Source organism: Pan troglodytes, chromosome 16, assembly GCF_028858775.2.
Source record: "Pan troglodytes isolate AG18354 chromosome 16, NHGRI_mPanTro3-v2.0_pri, whole genome shotgun sequence".
Taxonomy (NCBI): Eukaryota; Metazoa; Chordata; class Mammalia; order Primates; family Hominidae; genus Pan; species Pan troglodytes.
In genome coordinates, this window is record NC_072414.2 from 68541796 (window position 1) to 68561864 (window position 20069).

Below are 20069 nucleotides of genomic sequence, written 5' to 3' on the forward strand. Positions count from 1 at the left end.
TTTTGGAGTATGTGTGGTGTGGTGCTGAAAAGAATGTATATTCTGTTGATTTGGGGTGGAGAGTTCTGTAGATGTCTATTAGGTCTGCTTGGTGCAGAGCTGTGTTCAATTCCTGGGTATCCTTGTTAACTTTCTGTCTCATTGATCTGCCTAATGTTGACAGTGGGGTGTTAAAGTCTCCCATTATTATTGTGTGGGAGTCTAAGTCTCTTTGTAGGTCTCTAAGGACTTGCTTTATGAATCTGGGTGCTCCTGTATTGGGTGCATATATATTTAGGATAGTTAGCTCTTCTTGTTGAATGGATCCCTTTACCATTATGTAATGGCCTTCTTTGTCTCTTTTGATCTTTGTTGGTTTAAAGTCTGTTTTATCAGAGACTAGGATTGCAACCCCTGCCTTTTTTTGTTTTCCATTTGCTTGGTAGATCTTCCTCCATCCCTTTATTTTGAGCCCATGTGTAACCCTGCACATGAGATGGGTTTCCTGAATACAGCACACTGATGGGTCTTGACTCTTTATCCAATTTGCCAGTCTGTGTCTTTTAATTGGAGCATTTAGCCCATTTACATTTAAGGTTAATATTGTTATGTGTGAATTTGATCCTGCCATTATGATGTTAGCTGGTTATTTTGCTCGTTAGTTGATATAGTTTCTTCCTAGCCTTGATGGTCTTTACAATTTGGCATGTTTTTGCAGTGGCTGGTACCGGTTGTTCCTTTCCATGTCTAGTGCTTCCTTCAGGAGCTCTTTTAGGGCAGGCCTGGTGGTGACTAAATCTCTCAGCATTTACTTGTCTGTAAAGTATTTTATTTCTCCTTCACTTATGAAGCTTAGTTTGGCTGGATATGAAATTCTGGGTTGAAAATTCTTTTCTTTAACAATGTTGAATACTGGCCCCCACTCTCTTCTGGCTTGTAGAGTTTCTGCTGAGAGATCAGCTGTTCGTCTGATGGGCTTCCCTTTGTAGGTAACCTGACCTTTCTCTCTGGCTGCTCTTAACATTTTTTCCTTCATTTCAACTTTGGTGAATCTGACAATTATGTGTCTTGGAGTTGCTCTTCTCGAGGAGTATCTTTGTGGCGTTCTCTGTATTTCCTGGATTTGAATGGTGGCCTGCCTTGCTAGATTGGGGAAGTTCTCTTGGATTATATCCTGCAGAGTGTTTTCCAACTTGGTTCCATTCTCCCCGTCACTTTCAGGTACATCAATCAGACGTAGATTTGGTCTTTTCACATAGTCCCATATTTCTTGGAGGCTTTGTTCATTTCTTTTTATTCTTTTTTCTCTAAACTTCCCTTCTCTCTTCATTTCATTCATTTTGTCTTCCATCGCTGATACCCTTTCTTCCAGTTGATCGCATCAGCTACTGAGGCTTCTGCATTGGTCATGTAGCTCTCGTGCCTTGGTTTTCAGCTCCATCAGGTCCTTTAAGGACTTCTCTGCACTGGTTATTCTGGTTATCCATTCATCTAATTTTTTTTTCAAAGCTTTTAACTTCTTTGCCATTGGTTTGAATTTCCTCCTGTAGCTCAGAGTAGTTTGATCGTCTGAAGCCTTCTTCTCTCAACTCGTCAAAGTCATTCTCCGTCCAGCTTTGTTCTGTTGCTGGTGAGGAGTTGCGTTCCTTTGCAGGAGGAGAGGCGCTCTGATTTTTAGAGTCTCCAGTTTTTCTGCTGTTTTTTTTCCCCATCTTTGTGGTTTTATCTACCTTTGGTCTTTGATGATGGTGACGTACAGATGGTTTTTTGGTGTGGATGTTCTTCCTGTTTGTGAGTTTTCCTTCTAACAGACAGGACCCTCAGCTGCAGGTCTGTTGGAGTTTGCTAGAGGTCCACTCCAGACACTGTTTTCCTGGGTATCAGCAGCGGTGGCTGCAGAACAGCGGATTTTGGTGAACCGCAAATGCTGCTGCCTGATCGTTCCTCTGGAAGTTTTGTCTCAGAGGAGTACCCGGCCGTGTAAGGTGTCAGTCCGCCCCTACTGGGGGATGCCTCCCAGTTAGGCTACTCAGGGGTCAGGGACCCACTTGAGGAGGCAGTCGGCCCATTCTCAGATCTCAAGTTGCGTGCTGGGAGAACCACTACTCTCTTTAAAGCTGTCAGAGAGGGACATTTAAGTCTGCAGAGGTTACTGCTTTTTGTTTGTCTGTGCCTTGCCCCCAGAGGTGGAGCCTACAGAGGCAGGCAGGCCTCCTTGAGCTGTGGTGGGCTCTACCCAGTTTGAGCTTCCCGGCCACTTTGTTTACCTAATCAAACAACTAATTCGGCAATGGCGGGTGCCACTCCCCCAGCCTCGCTGCTGCCTTGCAGTTTGGTCTCGGACTGCTGTGCTAGCAATGAGTGAGACTCCGTTGGCATAGGACCCTCTGAGCCATGTGAGGGATATAATCTCCTGGTGTGCCGTTTTTTAAGCCCGATGGAAAAGCGCAGTATTAGGGTGGGAGTGACCCGATTTTCCAAGTGCCATCTGTCACCCCTTTCTTTGACTAGGAAAGGGAATTCCCTGACCCCTTGCACTTCTCGGATGAGGCGATGCCTCGCCCTGCTTCGGCTCACGCACAGTGCGCTGCGCCTACCATCCTGCCCCTACTGTCTGGCACTCCCCATTGAGATGAACCCGGTACCTCAGTTGGAAATGCAGAAATCACCCGTCTTCTGCGTCGCTCATGCTGGTAGCTGTAGACCGGAGTTGTTCCTATTCGGCCATCTTGGCTCCTCCCTGGCATTTCTTTTTTATTGTTTCTTAGAATATTGGGCTGGGCACAATGGCTCTCACCTATAATCCCAGTGCCTTGGGAGGCTGAGGCAAGAGGACTGCTTGAGGCCAGAAGCTCAAGATCAGCCTGGGCAACAATACAGTGAGATCTTTTCTCTTAAAAAAAAAAAAAAAAAAAGCTGGGCATGGTGGCGTGTGCCTGTAGTCCTGACTACCGAGGAGGCTGAGTTGGGAGTTGCCTGAACCCAGGTGGCTGAGGTTACAGTAAGCTATGATCATGCCACTGCACTTCAGCCTAGGCAACAGAATGAGACCTTTGATTAAAAGGTGTCACTTAAAAAAAAAATTATCTCCTAGCTTATATTATCCATCTGTCATTGCATGTTGCCCACTTTTTCATTAATGCCCTAGCATACTATTCATAGTTGTTTAAATTTCTGATCTGGTAATTCCAACATTTCTGCTGTATCTGACTCTGAATCTGATGCTAGTTTAGTCTCCTCAAATTGCATTTTTTGACTTTTAGTATATCCTGTCAGTTTTTTGAAAGATGGACATGATGTACTAGGTAAATGGAACTATGGTAGTATATAAGCCTTTAGTAAAATCATGGTAAGAGGTGAAAGGAGGGTAAATGTTATATAATTCTATGATTAGGTCTCACTATTTTGGTAAGCCTGTGCAGCTGGACTGTGACTTTAACCAGTACTTCTTTTTTTTTTCCCCTTATGTGGAAGAGCATGGCTAATGAACCTAAGAGTTGGGTTTTCCCATTTCACCAGGTAGAATTGGCTATGATAAAACCCCAGAAGGTTAGGCTCTGGTGAAATAGTTTTTTGTTTCCTGAGGGCAGGGCTTGGTAAAAACGGAATGCTCTGACATATTACAAAATAATTACTTTTCCCCTCCCATGATGCCACTGTGGTGCTCAGTGGCCTACTCTACAGAGGACCCCAAGAGCCTCTGCAACTGAGAAAACCAGTGCCAGCATAGCACTGTGTGCCCACTCCCAGCTTTCAACATCACTGACCCCACAGTTTATGTCTTCCCAAACCCCAGCTGCGTGAGTCACCCACCATCCTCTAAACCCTAATGTCACCCCAGCCAGCCACCACCATGCATGCCCCTCAAGAAACCAAGCATGACTATCACACAAGTCCACAATCAGCCCCAGACCTCAGGCAAAATAGAAAGCTTTCCTCCAAGATTAGGAATAAGGCAAGGATGCCTACTATCACCACTGCTATTGAGCACAGTTCTGGAACTCCTAACCAAAGCAATTAAGCAAGAAAAATAAATAAAATGCATCCAATTTGGAAAAGAAGTAAAATGACTGGATATGACAAAATCACACACAAAGAAAACCCTAAAGATTCTACAAAAAAATCCTGATAGTATTAATATACAAATTCAGTAAAGTTGCAGAATACAAAATCAACATACAAAAGTCACTAAGATTTCTATGTATAAACAACAAACTATCTAAAAGGGAAATTGGAATAACAATTCCATTTACATTAACAAGAAAAACAAAAAATTACTTAGTAATTAACTAAAAAGGTGAAAGACTTATACACTGAAAATTATAAAACACTGATTAAGGAAATTTAAAAAGACATAAATAAATAGATACCCCATGTTAATGGATTGGAAGAATATTGTTAAATTGGCCATAATACCCAAAGTGATCTACATATTCAGTGAAATCCCTATCAAAATTCCAAAAGCATTTCTACAGAAATACAAATAACAATCCTAAAATACAAATGGAACAACAATACTCCCCAAATAGTTAAAGCAATCTTGAGCAAAAAGAACAGAACTGAAGGCATCACACTTCCTGACTTTAAATTATATTACAAAACTAATCAAAACATATGATAGTGGCATAAAAATAGACCTATAGACCAATAGAATAGAATACAGAATCCATAAATAAGCCCACACATTCACAGTCAATTGGTCTTTGACAAGGGCACCAAGAACATGCAATGGAGAAAAAATAGTCTCTTCAACAAATGGTGTTAGGAAAACGGAGTATCCTTATGCAAAAAAATGAAATCGAACACCAGTCTCAAACAATATACAAAAAAAACTCAAAACAGATAAAAAATGTAAGACTCAAAACTATAAAAGTCTTAGAAGAAAACATATGAAAAAAATGAAAAAGAAATTGATAAATTCCTGGACACATACACCTTTTCAAGACTGAACAAGAAAGAAATGGAATCTCTGAACAAACCAATAATGAGTTCTGAAATTGAGGCAGTAATAGCCTACCATCCAAAAAAAAGCCCAGGACCAGAAGGATTCACAGCTGAAGTCTACCAAATGTACAAAGAAGAGCTGGTACTATTCCTACTGCAACTATTGCAAAAAATTGAGGAGGAGGGACTCCGCCTTAACAGATCCTATAAGGCCAGTATTATCTTGATGCCAAAACCTGGCAGATACAACAAAAAAAGAAAGCTTCAGGCAAACATCCATGATGAACACTGATGTGTTCATCATCAATTTGGAAAAATCCAAAATGAAATACTGGGTAAACCGAATCCAGTAGCACATCAAAAAGCTTATCCACCATGATCAAGTAGGCTTCAACCCCAGGATGCAAGGTTGGTTCAACCAAGCGAATCAATAAATATTATTCATCACATAAACAGAACTAAAGACAAAAACCACATGATTATCTCAATAGGTGCAGAAATGGCTTTTGATAAAATTTAACGTCCATTCATGTTAAAAACTCTCAATAAACTAGGTATTGAAGGAATATACCTCAAAATAATAAGAGCCATCTATAATAAACCCACAGCCAACATTGCACTAAACAGGCAAAACCTGGAAGCATATCCCTTGAAAGCCAGCACAAGACAAGAATGCCCTCTCTCACCACTCCTATTCAACATAGTACTGGAAGTTCTGGCTAGGGCAATCAGGCAAGAGAAATAAATAAACGGTATTCAAATAGGAATAAAGGAGAAAATCAAACTATCCCTGTTTGCAGATAACATGATCCTGTATTTAGAAAATCCCAGTCTCAGCCCAAAAAGCTGCTGCTGCTGCTTCTTTTTTTTTTTTTTTTTTTTTTTTTTTTTTTTTTTTTGAGACAGGGTTTCGCTCTGGTTGCCCAGGCTGGGGTGCAGTAGTGCAATCTCAGCTCACTGCAGCCTGGACCTCCCAGGCTCAGGTGATTCTCCCACCTCAGCCTCCCGAGCAGGTGAACTACAGGTGAAAGCCACCATGTCTGGCTAATTTTTTTGTATTTTTAGTAGAGAAAGAGTTTTGCTATGTTGCCCAGGATGGTCTTGAACTGAACTCAAGCAATCCGCCTGTTGTGTCCTACCAGAGTGTTGTGATTACAGGCATGAGGCACTGTGCCCAACCCTCCAAAAGCTTCTTGAGCTGAAAAACAGCTTCACCAAAGTCTCAGGATACAAAATCAATGTGCAAAAATCACTGGCATTCCTATACACCAACAGTTAAGCTGAGTGCCAAATCAGGAACTAACTCCCATTCCATACTGCCACAAAAAGAATAAAATACCTAGGAATACAGCTAATTAGAGAGGTAAAAGATCTCTACAAGGAGAACTGCAAACCACTGCTCAAAGAAATCAGAGATGACACAAACAAATGGAAAAACACTCCATGCTCATGGATAGGAAGACTCAATATCATTAAAATGGCCATTTTACTAAATTCAAATGCTATTCCCATTAAACTACCATTGATATTCTTCACAGAACTATAAAAAACTATTTTAAAATTCATATGGAATCAAAAAAGAGCCCAAATAGCCAAGGCAATCCTAAGCAAAAAGAATAACATGGAGGCATCAAGCTACCTGACTTCAAACTATACTACAGGGCTACAGTAACCAAAACAGCATGGTACTGGTACAATACAGACACATAGACCAATGGAACAGAATAGAGAGCCCAGAAATAAGGCCACACACTTACAACTATCTGATCTTCAACAAACCTGACAAAAGCAAGCAATGGGAAAAGGATTCCCTATTCAATAAATGGTGCGGGGATAACTGGCTAGCCATATGCAGAAGACTGAAACTGGACCTTTTCCTTATACCACATACAAAAATTAACTCAAGATGGATTAGAGATTTAAATGTAAAACCCAAAACTATAAAAACCCTAGAAGACAACCTAGGCAATACCATTTGGGACGTAGGCATGGGCAAAGATTTCATGACGAAGACACCAAAAGCACTTGCAACAAAAGCAAACATTGACAAATGGTATCTCATTAAACTAAAGGGCTTCTGAACAGCAAAAGAAACTATCAACAGGGTAAACAGACAAACTACAGAATGGGAGAAAATTCTTGAAAACTATGCATCCAACAAAATACCTGGCATCTATAGGGAACTTAAATTTACAAGAAAAAACCCAATTAAAAAGTGGGCAAAGGATATGAACAGACACTTTTCTAAAGAAGATATACATATGGCCAAAAATCATATGAAAAAAAGTTCCACATCACTGATCACTAGAGAAATGCAAATCAAAACCATAATGAGATATCATGTCATACCAGTTAAAATGGCTACGATTTAAAAGTCAAAAAATCACAGATGCTGGCAAGGTTGTAGAGAAAAAGAAATGCTTACACACTGTTGGTGGGCATGTAAATTAGTTCAGCCATTGTGGAAGACAGTGTGGTGATTCCTCAAAGGGCCTAAAGACAGAAATACCATTCAACCCAGCAATCCCATTACTGGACATATATCCAAAGGAATATAAAGACACATGCACACACATATGTTCATCACAGCACTATTCACAGTAACAAAGACATGGAATCAATTTAAATGCCCACGAATGATAGACTGGATAAAGAAAATGTGGTATGTATACACCATGGAATATAATACAGCCATAAGAAGGAATGAGATCATGTCCTGTGCAAGGACATGAATGGTGCTGCAGGCCATTATCCTTAGCAAACTAACACAGGAAGAGAAAGCCAAATATCACATGTTCTCATTTATAAGTGGGAGCTAAATGATGAGAACTCATAGACACATAGAGGGGAACAACATACATTGGGGCCTTTTGGAGGATTGAGGGTGGGAGGAGGGAGAAGACCAAGAAAAATAACTAAGGAGTACTAGGCTTAATACTTGGGTGATAAAATATTCTGTACAACAAATCCCCATGACACAAGTTTACTACCTGTGTAACAAATCTGCACTTGTAACCCTGTACTTAAAAGTTAAAAAACAAACATCAAAAACAAAAACAAAAACAAATGAAGACTCAATAGATTCACAAAGATAGATGTCATACAATGTGTATTCTCTGACCACAACAGGATGAAGTTAGAAATTTGTAACAAAAAAAAAACCTGAAAAATTCACAAATTTGTGAAAAATAACTCATTTTTACACAATCAATGAATCACAAAAGTAGTCAAAGAAAAATCAGAAAATACAGACAAATGAAAATGAAGGCACAACATATCAAAATGCATGAGACACAGTGAAAGAAGGGGGACATTTATAAACATTTATATTTAACAAAGTAGAAAAGGAAGAAAAATCTAAACCCAAAGCTAAACCCAAAGCTTTATTATTTCCTTCAGAAAGAATAATAAAGACTAGTACAGGGATAAATGAAACAGAATTTTTTAAAATAGAGAAAAATCAATGAAACCAACAGCTGGTTCTTCCATAAGACAAACTAAACTGACAAACCTTTAGCTAGATTGACTATGAAAAGATACTAATTGCTAAATTCAGAAATGAAAGTGGGCACATTACTACTGATCTTACTACTTATGAATACATAAGAAGGATTCAAAGAGAGTACTATTAACAACTGTATGGCAATAAATTGGATAACCTACACAAAACAGACCACTTCCTAGAAACCCAAAATATGCCAAAATCTAATGATGAAGAAATAGAAGACCTAAAAGACATATAATTAAGTAGATCAGTAATCAAAATCTCTCATTGAAGAAAAGCCTTGGACTTGATGGATTCACTGGTGAATTCTACCAAGCATTTAAAGAAGATGTAATAGCACTTTGGGAGGCTGAGGGGGGTGGATTGCTTGAGCCCAGGAGTTCAAAAGCAGCCTGGGCTACGTGGTAAGACCCCCTCCCTACAAAAAATTACAAAAATTATCCAAGTTGGTGGCACACTCCTGTAGTCCCAAGCTACTTGGGAGGCTGAAGTGGGAGGATCCTTTGAACCTGGAAGGCAGAGGTTGCAGTGAGCTGAGATCGTGCCACTGCACTCTAGCTTGGCAACAGAGCAAGAGTCCATCTCAAAAAAAAAATGTCTGTATGCGTATACATACATACACACACACACAGACACACACACACACACACACACACAAATGAGGCCAGGCACGGAGGCTCACTCCTGTAATCCCAGCACTTTGGGACACCGAGGTAGGCAGATCACGAGGTCAGGAGATTGAGACCATCCTGGCTGACATGGTGAAACCCCATCTCTACTAAAAATACAAAAAACTAGCTGGGCACGGTGGCACACACCTGTAATCCCAGCTACTCGAGAGGCAGAGGCAGGAGAATTGCTTGAACCCGGGAGCTGGAGGTTGCAGGGAGGTGAGATCCCACCATTTCACTCCAGCCTGGGTAACAGAGCGAGATTCCATCTCAAAAAAAAAAAAAAAGAATATACAAATGTCCAAAAAGCACATGAAAAGATGTCCAACATCACTAATCATTAGGTAAATGCAATCCGAAACTAAAATGAGATACTATCTCAACTATATGGATGGCTACTATCAAAAAAAGCAGAAAATAACAAGTACTGGTGAGGACGTGGAGATATTGTTACTCTTGTGCAGAGCTGGTGAGAATGTAAAAAATGGTATAGCTACTGTGGAAAACAGTGTGCTGGTTCCTCAATATATTAATATTAAAAATAGATTTGCCATATGATCTAGCAATTCCACTTCTGGGTATATACAGAAAATAATTAAAAACAGAGACTCAAAGAGATATTTGTATACCCATGTTCACAGCAGCATTATTCATAATTGCTAAACAGTGGAAGCAATCCAAATGTCTAATGACAGATTAATGGATAAGCAACACATATAGTGGAGTATTATTCAGCCCTAAAAAGGATGAATATTCTTATCCTTGGTGCAACATGGATAAATCTTGAGGATATCATGATAAATGAAATAAGCCTATCACAAAAAGACAAATACTGTATATTTACACTTAACATGAGTTACCTAGAGTAGTCAAAATCATAATAATAGAAAGTAGAATGGTGGTTGCCAAGTGCTAGGAACAGGAGGTATGGGAAATTATTGTTTAATGGGTATAGTTATAGTTTTGTAAGATGAAAATAGTTCTGGAGATGGATGATGTAATAGCTACACAACAATATGAATGTATTTAATATCACTAAACTGTATTAATAATGAGTAAGATAGTAAATTTTGCTATATGTATTTCATCACCATTTAAAAAAATGAATAAAAGTACATTCGTAGCCATCTATGTCTCCTAGATATAGTATAGATATGAAGTACTGATGACTTAATTTGCTTTCCTTGTTGATATATATAGTTTTTAGGAAGATGTATATGGAAATTTGAATTTAAGTAGCATTACTACCCTTTAGGGCCTCTATCATTTTAATGTAAAAAGCTGTATCAAAATTACAAGTTTTCAATCATCATAAGCATTTCCTCACAGCATTAAAATGTCTATAAATATAATTTTTAAAAATCCAATTAAGTAGTTTGGAATTTCAAAAGTAAAACAAATTGGGCACTTTTAATTTCCTTTTCCTTGTATTATCTGATCATATCCAATATTTTCTCCTACTGATGAATGATCTTGCTCATATTAATTTATACAAGGTATTTATTTATATATTACATGAGCTCTTTACCATTTTTGTTGTAAATATTTCCACCCCTCTTTTTTCTTTATGGTATTTAACCAAGCATAAAGTTTTCACTTTGATAGAGTCAAATTCATCCGTCTTTTCTTCTCTGACTCCTGTGTCTAGAAGTTTATTTAGAAGGGACTTTGACATTTCCTCTGTTTTCTTCTAGTGCTTTTACAGTTTCATGTTTTTATCTTTACATCTTTGATTAATCAGTAATTTAACTGCTAGAGTTAGGAGTGAAAAGAGTATTCATCAACATTTACTGGCTAATCTATCCTTTCCCTAATGACTTGGAATTCCACCTTTGTCGTTGCATCAGTAATTACTTGCTGTGAAACAAACTGCCTCAAAACTCATTATCTTCAAACAACTATCTATTTGCTCCCTGCAGTTTGACCTGGGCTCAGCTAGGTAATTCTTCTCGTCTCACCTAACATAACCGGCTAGGTGATAACTGGTCCTGGATGGCCTTAATCCCTTGCCTAGGGTTTTCAGAAGGGACAGCCAGGACAACTGAGCCTGTCCCTTCATGTGATTTCTCACTCACAAGGAGGCTGACCCAGGCTTCCTTACATGGCAGTTACTGAAGAATAAGAAAGTGCAGGCGAGAACAGAAACCACAGACCCGTGAGGCTAAGGCTTGGAAGTCACATATCACTTCTACAGCTTTCAATGGGCCAAAACAAGTCACAGGTCCAGAAGTTCAAGAGGAAGGGAAACAGAGTCCACTTCTTGATAGGAGAAACAGCAAAGTTATACTGCAAAGGGGCATGTATTCAGAAATGGCTCAACTTCTTCTGGCCATCTTTTGCAAATACTATATACCACAGTCATATATTAAATTTGCTCAAGTATTTAGATGTATTTCTAGACTGCTTTAAAAAATCTCTTCCAGCCGGGCATGATGGCTCACACCTATAATCCCAGCACTTCGGGAGGCCAAGGCGGGTGGATCACTTGAGGTCAGGAGATTGAGACCAGTCTGGCGAACACTGGTGAAACCCCGTCTCTACTAAAAATATAAAAATTAGCCGGGTGTGGTAGCAGGTGCCTGTGATCCCAGCTACTAGGGAGGCTGAGGCACGAGAACCACTTGAACCCGGGAGGAAGAGGTTGCAGTGAGTCGAGATCTCGCCACTACATTCCAGCCTGGGTGATAGAGTGAGACTCTGTCTCAAAAAACAAAAACAAAAACAAAAACAAAAGAACACTCTTCCAACAATTTGTATTTTTATTCATGTGTGAGTGCAGCTTTAAAATTTTATTAAATATCCATTAGCTGAGTCCTATCTCATATTCCTTCTTTCAAAAATTTTTCCTAGAAATTCTCAGACATTTCTATATTCTCTTTAGAATGATTTTAGATCTATGAAAAAAAGGTTGCTATTTTACAGGAATTACATTACATTTGTAGGAATATTTACAGCAAACTTACTGTCCTGTGTCTTTTATCCAAGAGTATGATTTGTCTTTCCATTTATAAAAGTCTTTTATATCTCTTGTTAGCTTTTTTTTTCACAAGTAGAACATTATTGTTTATTATTTTCTCTTCTGTGACACGATTGTTCATTACAATCCAAATTAACAGAATTACTAAATATTAAAATATCACAAAATTGATTTAAAATTGTATCAACTTATTACTTGAGAGTTTTAAAAGTAAATATGTATTTCAAAAATTATATAATGAGCACATGAAGCCTGTTTTAAGCAACGTTTACAAAAATGAGAAAGAAAGTGATATACAAATGACAAATTCTCCTTAAATGGCCTTTATTATTATTTTGAGATGGAGCCTTGCTCTATTGCCCGGGCTGCAGTATAGTGGCACGATCTCAGCTCACTGCAACCTCCACCTCCCGGGTTCGAGCGATTCTCCTGCCTCAGCCTCCTGAGTAGCTGGGATTACAGGTGCACACCACTATGCCCAGCTAGTTTTTGTATTTTTAGTAAAGATGGGGTTTTGCCATGATGGTCAGGCTGGTCTTGAACTCCTGACCTCAAGTGATCCACCTGCCTCACATTTCCAAAGTGCTGGGATTATGGATGTGAGCTACCGCACCCAGCCGTGTTTCTATTACTATAAACTAGTTTGCATTTTCTAATACTTGATATAAATGGAATCACAGACTATGTACTTTTTATGCTCCGGCTTCTTTCACTCAGATAATTATTTCAATATTTATCCTTTTTGTTGTGTGTTTATTCTTTATTACTAAGTAATACCCCATTGTATGAACCTATACATTCATCTTTTGATAAATATTTGAGTTATTTCCAGTTTGGAGCTATTATTACAATTAAAGTGGCTACAATATACAAGTCTTTATGTGGGCACATGCTTTCATTTCATTTGGGTATATTCCTAAGAGTGGAATGGCGGGGAGTATGTTTAGCTTTTTAAGAGAATGCCAAACTATTTTTCCAAGGTAGTTGTATCATTTTATATTCCCATCTTTTGGAGAGAGCTAATTTGTTTTATGCATCCTCTGCAATTATTTTTTCTTTCTTTTTTTTATTATTATTATACTTTAAGTTTTAGGGTACATGTGCACAATGTGCAGGTTAGTTACATATGTATACATGTGCCATGCTGGTGTGCTGCACCCATTAACTCGTCATTTAGCATTAGGTATATCTCCTAATGCTATCCTGTTAGCTTTTTAAGATTTTCTTTTAATAGATCCTTCACATTTCCTCTTAAGTTTACTCTTAAAGGTCGGGCACGGTGGCTCATGCCTGTAATCCTAGCACTTTGGGAGGCTAAGGTGAGCAGACTGCCTGAGCGCAGGAGATCGAGACCAGCCTGGGCAACAAGGTAAAATTCTGTCTCTACTAAAATACAAAAAATTAGCTGGGCATGGTGGCACTTATCTGTAGTCCCAGCTAGGTGGGAGGCTGAGGCACAAGAATTGCCCGAACCTGGGAGGCAGAGGTTGCAGTGAGCCTAGATCATGCCACTGCCTTCCAGACTGGGCGACATAGCAAGACTCTGTCTTCAAAATATATATATATATATATATATATATATATATATGTTTTCTCTTAAATATTTTACTTCTTTTTATTGCTATTGTAAATATATTTATATTTTCTAAGTGGTTATTGCAAAGAAAAGTTATTAATTTTTGGTATGCTAGATATGCTGTTGTGTAGCTTCAGGCAAGTTACCCTCTCCAGAGCTTAGTTTCCCTAATTAACCTCATAGAATTATTGTCAGGAATGAGTTAGCACACATAGAGTCTAGCATAAGGTAATGGCTCAGTAAATGTTACCTATGATTGTTATTATATTAATTTGGTAATCCACCATCCTACTGAATTGATTTCTCTTGTTGCTTCTACTAGTTCTGCACTCCATTCTCCTGATACACAGTATTTGTGATATACAGTATCTTCCTAATCTTGATAATTTTCTTACTTCTTTAATGTTTTATATGTATTTATCTTTTTATTACAATGCCTAATACTTTCAGAACAATAATAAATAAAAGTAGTAAGCTGACTGGTATCTTTTGACAGGCAAGAATATTTCTACTGTAAATGCAAATAATGGCTACATTAACATTCTATAGCATATGTACACCAACAAGTGGTTATGGATATTCCTCAACTTGGGGCACTTAAATTGTTTTTTGACTTTTTCACTGTTAAAAGTACCAGTAGAAGAGTCATCTATGCAAAATTAATGCAGGAACAGAAAACCAAACACCACATGTTCTCACTTATAAGGGGGAGTTCAACAAGGAGAACACATAAATTTAGGGAGGGGAACAACACACGCTGGGGCCTGTCGAGGGGGGGACAAGAGGAGGGAGAGCATCAAGACAAATAGCTAATGCATGCTGGGCTTAATACCTAGGTGATGGGTTGACAGGTACAGCAAACCACCATGACACATGTTTACCTATGTAACAAACCTGCACATCCTGCACATGTACTGCAGAACTTAAAATAAAAAAAATTTTTTTAAAAGAGTCATCTATGTATATAAATATCTGAGCACATTTTGCGCTATTCCACTGAGCAGGCTTAGGTCTGAATAGGACTTCCTAAACTGCTAATGCACACTGCTTTTCAACAAGACCATACTAGTCTGTACTCCCTTCAATAGTGTTTCTAAGTACTTTTCTCACTGCAGCTCTACTGACAGTATTTTTAAGAGAAACAAAATGATGATGCCTTTGTTTACCTAGCTATTATTTAATTACATTTACACCTCAATGGTGAAGTCTAAATTCTCATCTAAAATCTCATGAGAATTAGCATTAGAGAATTCTGATTCTCTTTACGGACTGGCCCGAGGAACAATCCTTAAAGAGATCTCCTCAGAGCAAGCACCAGCACAGCCTTGCTTTGCCAGAACCTGATCTGTTAGAACAGGGATTCTCAACCTTGGTACTATTAACATTTTGGATGAGATAGTTCTCTCTGTGAGGGTTGTCTTATACATTGAATAATATATAGCAGAATCCTTGGCCTCCACCCACTTGATGGTAGCAGCCCCAAGTTGTGCTCACAAGAACTGTGCCCAGACATGGCCAAATATCCTCAGCAAACTCTCCTCTAGTTGGATACTACTGTGTTAAGAGAATGCTGTTCTAGAAATTAGAATCAAAGAACCTTATTACAGACATAACATGATGGTTGAGATACACTTTTGTTACAGGCATAGACTGAAGAAAAGGAGAACTAAAATGTGGAATACTCACTTTGCTTTATAAGGTGAATCAGAGCCAGAATTTTTGGTTTCCATTAAACTCTCATATTCCTTAGCCCTGAAGAGAAAAAAAGTTTTAACACAGTTATTTCACTGCTAATTTTTATAATAAACCAAAATGTTGGCTGTATTTTTCCCCTATTAAATGTAACACTCAGCCTATTAAATCTGGTGATTGAAGTGGCTGACTACCTATGTACCTCAAGAGTTATACAATGAAAAGATAAATACAGGTAAAGAATAATACAAAAAAAGTCATTTAATTTTAGAAATAACTAAAAAGACAGTGGAAATAACGTGACCAGACTCTCAAAGATGTGTTTTTTGTTTTTTATACTGACTAAATACCAAAGGTTCAGAAAAATTTGAGATACTTCTCTGCCCCTTTCTAACTAGGCTCCGGCTTGCCTAAACTAGTAGGTGACAGTCATCAAGCTAGTCACTGATCTAAGACAGTTCTCAGTATAGCAATCCATTGTTGACTTAATTTGTACATTTCTCTTTTTGGAGAAAAAAAAGAGGAAAATGCCAATTTAAATGTTAACTGCTCATCCAAAGGATCCTGTTGTCAAAGAATTCATCCAGTGATCTACGAAAAAATTACCCACAATGTAAAACAATCTAGAGAACAATGACAGGTGAAAAAAAAAATACTCCTACCTAAAAAAGTGAGAAAAATGCAAATTACAATAGCCCTAATGAGGAAAAAAGCAAACTAGACAGATGATGCTTTGGAATAAAGAAATATCTAAATTGGAATAAAATATAAAAGTACATATTTTTTCAACCTAAGTATGCTCATTGCCATCAGCCTAAATATTAAGATTTTTATAAAGATTTTTACAAATATAAACATTTTGCATGTCAAAATGGAGAAATAACTACTTGGTAGCTACAAGTAATTGTGACCTCATCTGAAAGGTGGGAAAAGTAACAATTATGCATGGTGGAGTATGTTCCAAGCATTGTGCTGGCTGCTGTACACTCAATAATATCACAAGTATCTAAAAATTCAATATGGTATTATCCCTAAGATATAATTTAGATATTTGTCCCCTCCACATCTCATGTGGAAATGCGATCCCCAATGTTGGAAGTGGGGCCCAATGAAAGGTGGCTGGATCACAGGGGTGGATCTCTCATTAATAGCTAGGTGCCCTCCTTATAGGAATGAATAATAATGAGTTCATGTGACATCCAGTTGTTTAAGAGTGTGGCACCTCACCCTGTGAGCATTTTTTATGTCTCTTGGCTGACTGTATGTCTTCTTTTGAGAAGTGTCTGTTCATGTCCTTTGACCACCTTTTAATGGCTTTATTTGGTTTTTGCTTATTCAGTTGTCTAAGTTCCTTATAGATTCTGGATATTAAACCTTTGGATGCATAGTTTGTGAAATACTTTCTCCCATTCTGTAGGTTATCTGTTCACTCCATTGACAGTTTCTTTTGCTGAGCAGAAGCTCTTTAATTAGGTCCCACTTGTCAGTTTTTGTGTTTATTACAATTGCTTTTGAGGACTTAGTCATAAATTCATTGCCAAGGCCATTGTCTAGAATGGTATTCCCTAGGCTTTCTTCTAGGAATTTTATAGTTTAGAGGTCTTACCTTTAAATCTTTCATTCATCTTGAGTTAACTTTTGTATATGATGAAATGTAGGGGTCTAATTTATTTCTTCTGCATATGGCTAGCCAGTTATCTCAGCACCATTTATTAAATGGGGAGTCCTTTCTTCATTGCTTATTTTTGTCAGCTTTACCAAGGATCAGATGGCTATAGGTGTGCTGCATTATTTCTGGGTTCTCTGTTCTGTTCCATTGGTCTTACGTGTCTGCTTTTGTACCAGTACCATGCTCTCTTGGTTACTGTAGACTTATAGTATAGTTTGAAATTGGGTAATGTGATGCCTCCCATTTTGCTCTTTTTGCTTAGGATTGCTTTGGCTCTTCAGGCTCTTTTATGGCTCCATATGCATTTCAGAATAGCTTTTCATAATTTTGTAAAAAATGACATTGATAAACAAAGACCATATGATCATCTCAATAGATGCAGAAGAAGTTTTCAATAAAATCCAACATCCCTTCATGATAAAAAACCCTCAAAAGACTAGAATTGAAGGAACATACCTCAAAATAATAAAAGCCATCTATGGCAACCCCACAGCCAATACCATAGTGGATGGGCCAAAGCTGGAAGCATTTCCCTGAAGAACAGGAACAAGACAAGGATGTCCACTCTCACTACTCCTATTCAACATATTTTAAGTCCTAGCCAGAGCAATCAGCAAGAGAATAAAAGGCATTCAAACAGGAAAATAAGTCAAATTATCTCTCTTCACTGACAATATGATTCTATACCTAGAAAACTCTAAAGACTCTGCCAAAAGGCTCCTAGAACCGATAGACGACTTCAGTAAAGTTTCAGGATACAAAATCAATGTACAAAATCAGTAGCATTTCTATACACCAATAACATTGAAGGTGAGAGCCAAATCAAGAATATAATCCCATTTACAATGGCCACACATACACAAAAACAAGATACCTAGGAATACATTTAAACCAAGGAAGTGAAAGATCTCTACAAGGAGGACTACAAAACATTACTGAAATAAATCATATATGATACAAATAAATGAAAAAACATTCCATAGGGGCTCATGGATTGGAAGAATCAATATCATTAAAATGGCTGCCCAAAGTAACCTGCAGATTCAATGCTATTCCTATTAAGTTACCTTTCATTTTTTCTTCACCTTCTGGGACACTGCAAATTTGAGTATTTTGTCACCTTATGATGTTGCATATGTCACATATGCTGTTTTTCAGTTGTAAACAGCATCAGTGGTGTCTGTGATTTCCTCAGTGATTTACAGTAGGGTTGTTAGTGAAGGTTCTGGTGAAGTTTTGCTGGGGATGGGGACACCTCAAGCCCCAGTAGTGGCAGCAGTGGGCCAAATGTACTTGTTTTTAGACTCCACAGTGACAAACACTGATACCGGCGTTAGCAGGTCCAGGTGAGCTGATTCTTGGGCCTACAGGCAGCTTGCTCTGGTGACAGGGGTTGCAACAATGGGCTAGTGAGGAAGGTGGGTTCTGGGGCCATGGTATGGGCAATGGCAGTAGCATTGGCAGGAATAACCTCTGGATCCCAAGTAGTTCACTCTCATGTTGTTGGTGGTAGCCTTCATGGGCTGGCAGTCTAATCCCCAGGCTTGCAGGTGGATGAACCCCCACGGTGATGGCAATGACAGGTTGGGTGGGCTTTCCCTTAAGCCCCCAGAAAGAGTACTCGGGTACCAACAGTGGTGGACTGGGCTGGGCAGTCCCCAGGCCCCTGGGCAACATGCTTGGTTACTGGGGGTGTGGAGATGAGCTGGGTGGATCTGTCGTCAGGCACTCTGGTGGTATGTGTAGGTGCTGGCTTTGGTGGGCCAGCATGGGGTAATACTCAGGCCTAAGGCAGAATGCTTGGGTGGGCATGGCAGTGGATGCACTGGAGCCCCACTACTAGGGAGAATGAGGTTGCTCTCAGCAGCACCCATATGCAGAGGCAGCTGGGAAGCATGCACATTGCTTGTGCTTTGGCCCCAGGTTCAGCGGCCCACAGTGGTGGCTGCTGTTGGCAGGGAAGTTCATTCTTGGACATATGAAGATGTTACAGTGGCCTCACCGCTAGGGGCAGTAGGGTCTTTGACAATGGCTCTCACTTCATCCCTGGAGGCAGTAGCCAACTCTGGTGCTGGCTGAGGGTGGGGAATGTCAACAGGGTTTGAGTTATGGAAATGCAGAAGCTGTTGGATCCCTGGGCAGAATGTAGCTCTGGTAGGAGGCAGACTCTGATTGTGGCACCTTTCTGTAGCTGCTCAGGGCTCAGGAGTATGTGAGGCCCAAGCATGGACTCCCTCTCTGGAACAATACCTTTATATGGTCTCCAAGTAGCTTCTTGTTAGTTGCAGGGGCTGTCCCATGGCTGGACGCAGGAGTCCACGGTGGGAATGTGGACTGCTGGGGATCACGCACTTCTTCTTTCCCCACACTGGGGAGCCTCTCCAGGCTCCCAGCTGATCGCAGAAGAACAGGCTACCTCACTTTCCTCTCCTATCTTGCTTTAGGTCAGGGTGTCCAATCTTTTGGCTTCCCTGGCCACAACGGAAGAAGAACTGTCTTGGGCCACACAGAATACACTAATAGTAACGACAGCTGATGAGCTTTAAAAAAATCACAAAAAAAATCTCATAATGCTTTAAGAAAGTTTGCGAATTTGTGTTGGGCCACATTCAAAGCCATCCTGGTCCACATGCGGCCTGCAGGATGTGCACTGGACAAGCTTGCTTTAGGTGTCTCCTGTCACTTCTCGGTTGAATGCCAATATTCTTAGATGATCTGTTCAAAGCGTGATTATCTACTCACTATTTTGGTTCTTTGTTGTGGAGGAGGCACACACTAGATGCCTCTAGTCAACCACCCGGAAGCACCTCCCATTTGATTCACTTTTAGCATTCAATTAAATATTTATTTCCAGTTTGACTCTGTATAAACTATAGTATGGGAGGGGGATACAAAGAGGTATATACATAATGAGAATATTCAAGAAACTTAGTCTGCAGAAGGAAGAAGATGACATAACAGCATAAAAAGATACATAATTCCAGCCACGTTCGGTGGCTCACGCCTGTAATCCTAGCACTTTGAGAGGCTGAGGCGGGTGGATCACTTGAGGTCAG

The 20069-nt window shown here is 39.2% G+C and overlaps 1 protein-coding gene across 29 annotated transcripts in view; it reads right to left on the bottom strand.

Annotated features, from left to right (window-relative positions):
• Nucleotides 1-20069, bottom strand: part of SCAPER (S-phase cyclin A associated protein in the ER) — a 567113-nt gene that overhangs the window by 258563 nt on the left and 288481 nt on the right. For all 29 annotated transcript variants that reach the window (XM_523229.8, XM_009429613.4, XM_063795293.1 and 26 more), the window contains one exon: nt 15339-15404. In XM_523229.8, the coding sequence (XP_523229.2) occupies nt 15339-15404 (66 nt within the window). The remainder of the gene's footprint in view (nt 1-15338; nt 15405-20069) is intronic.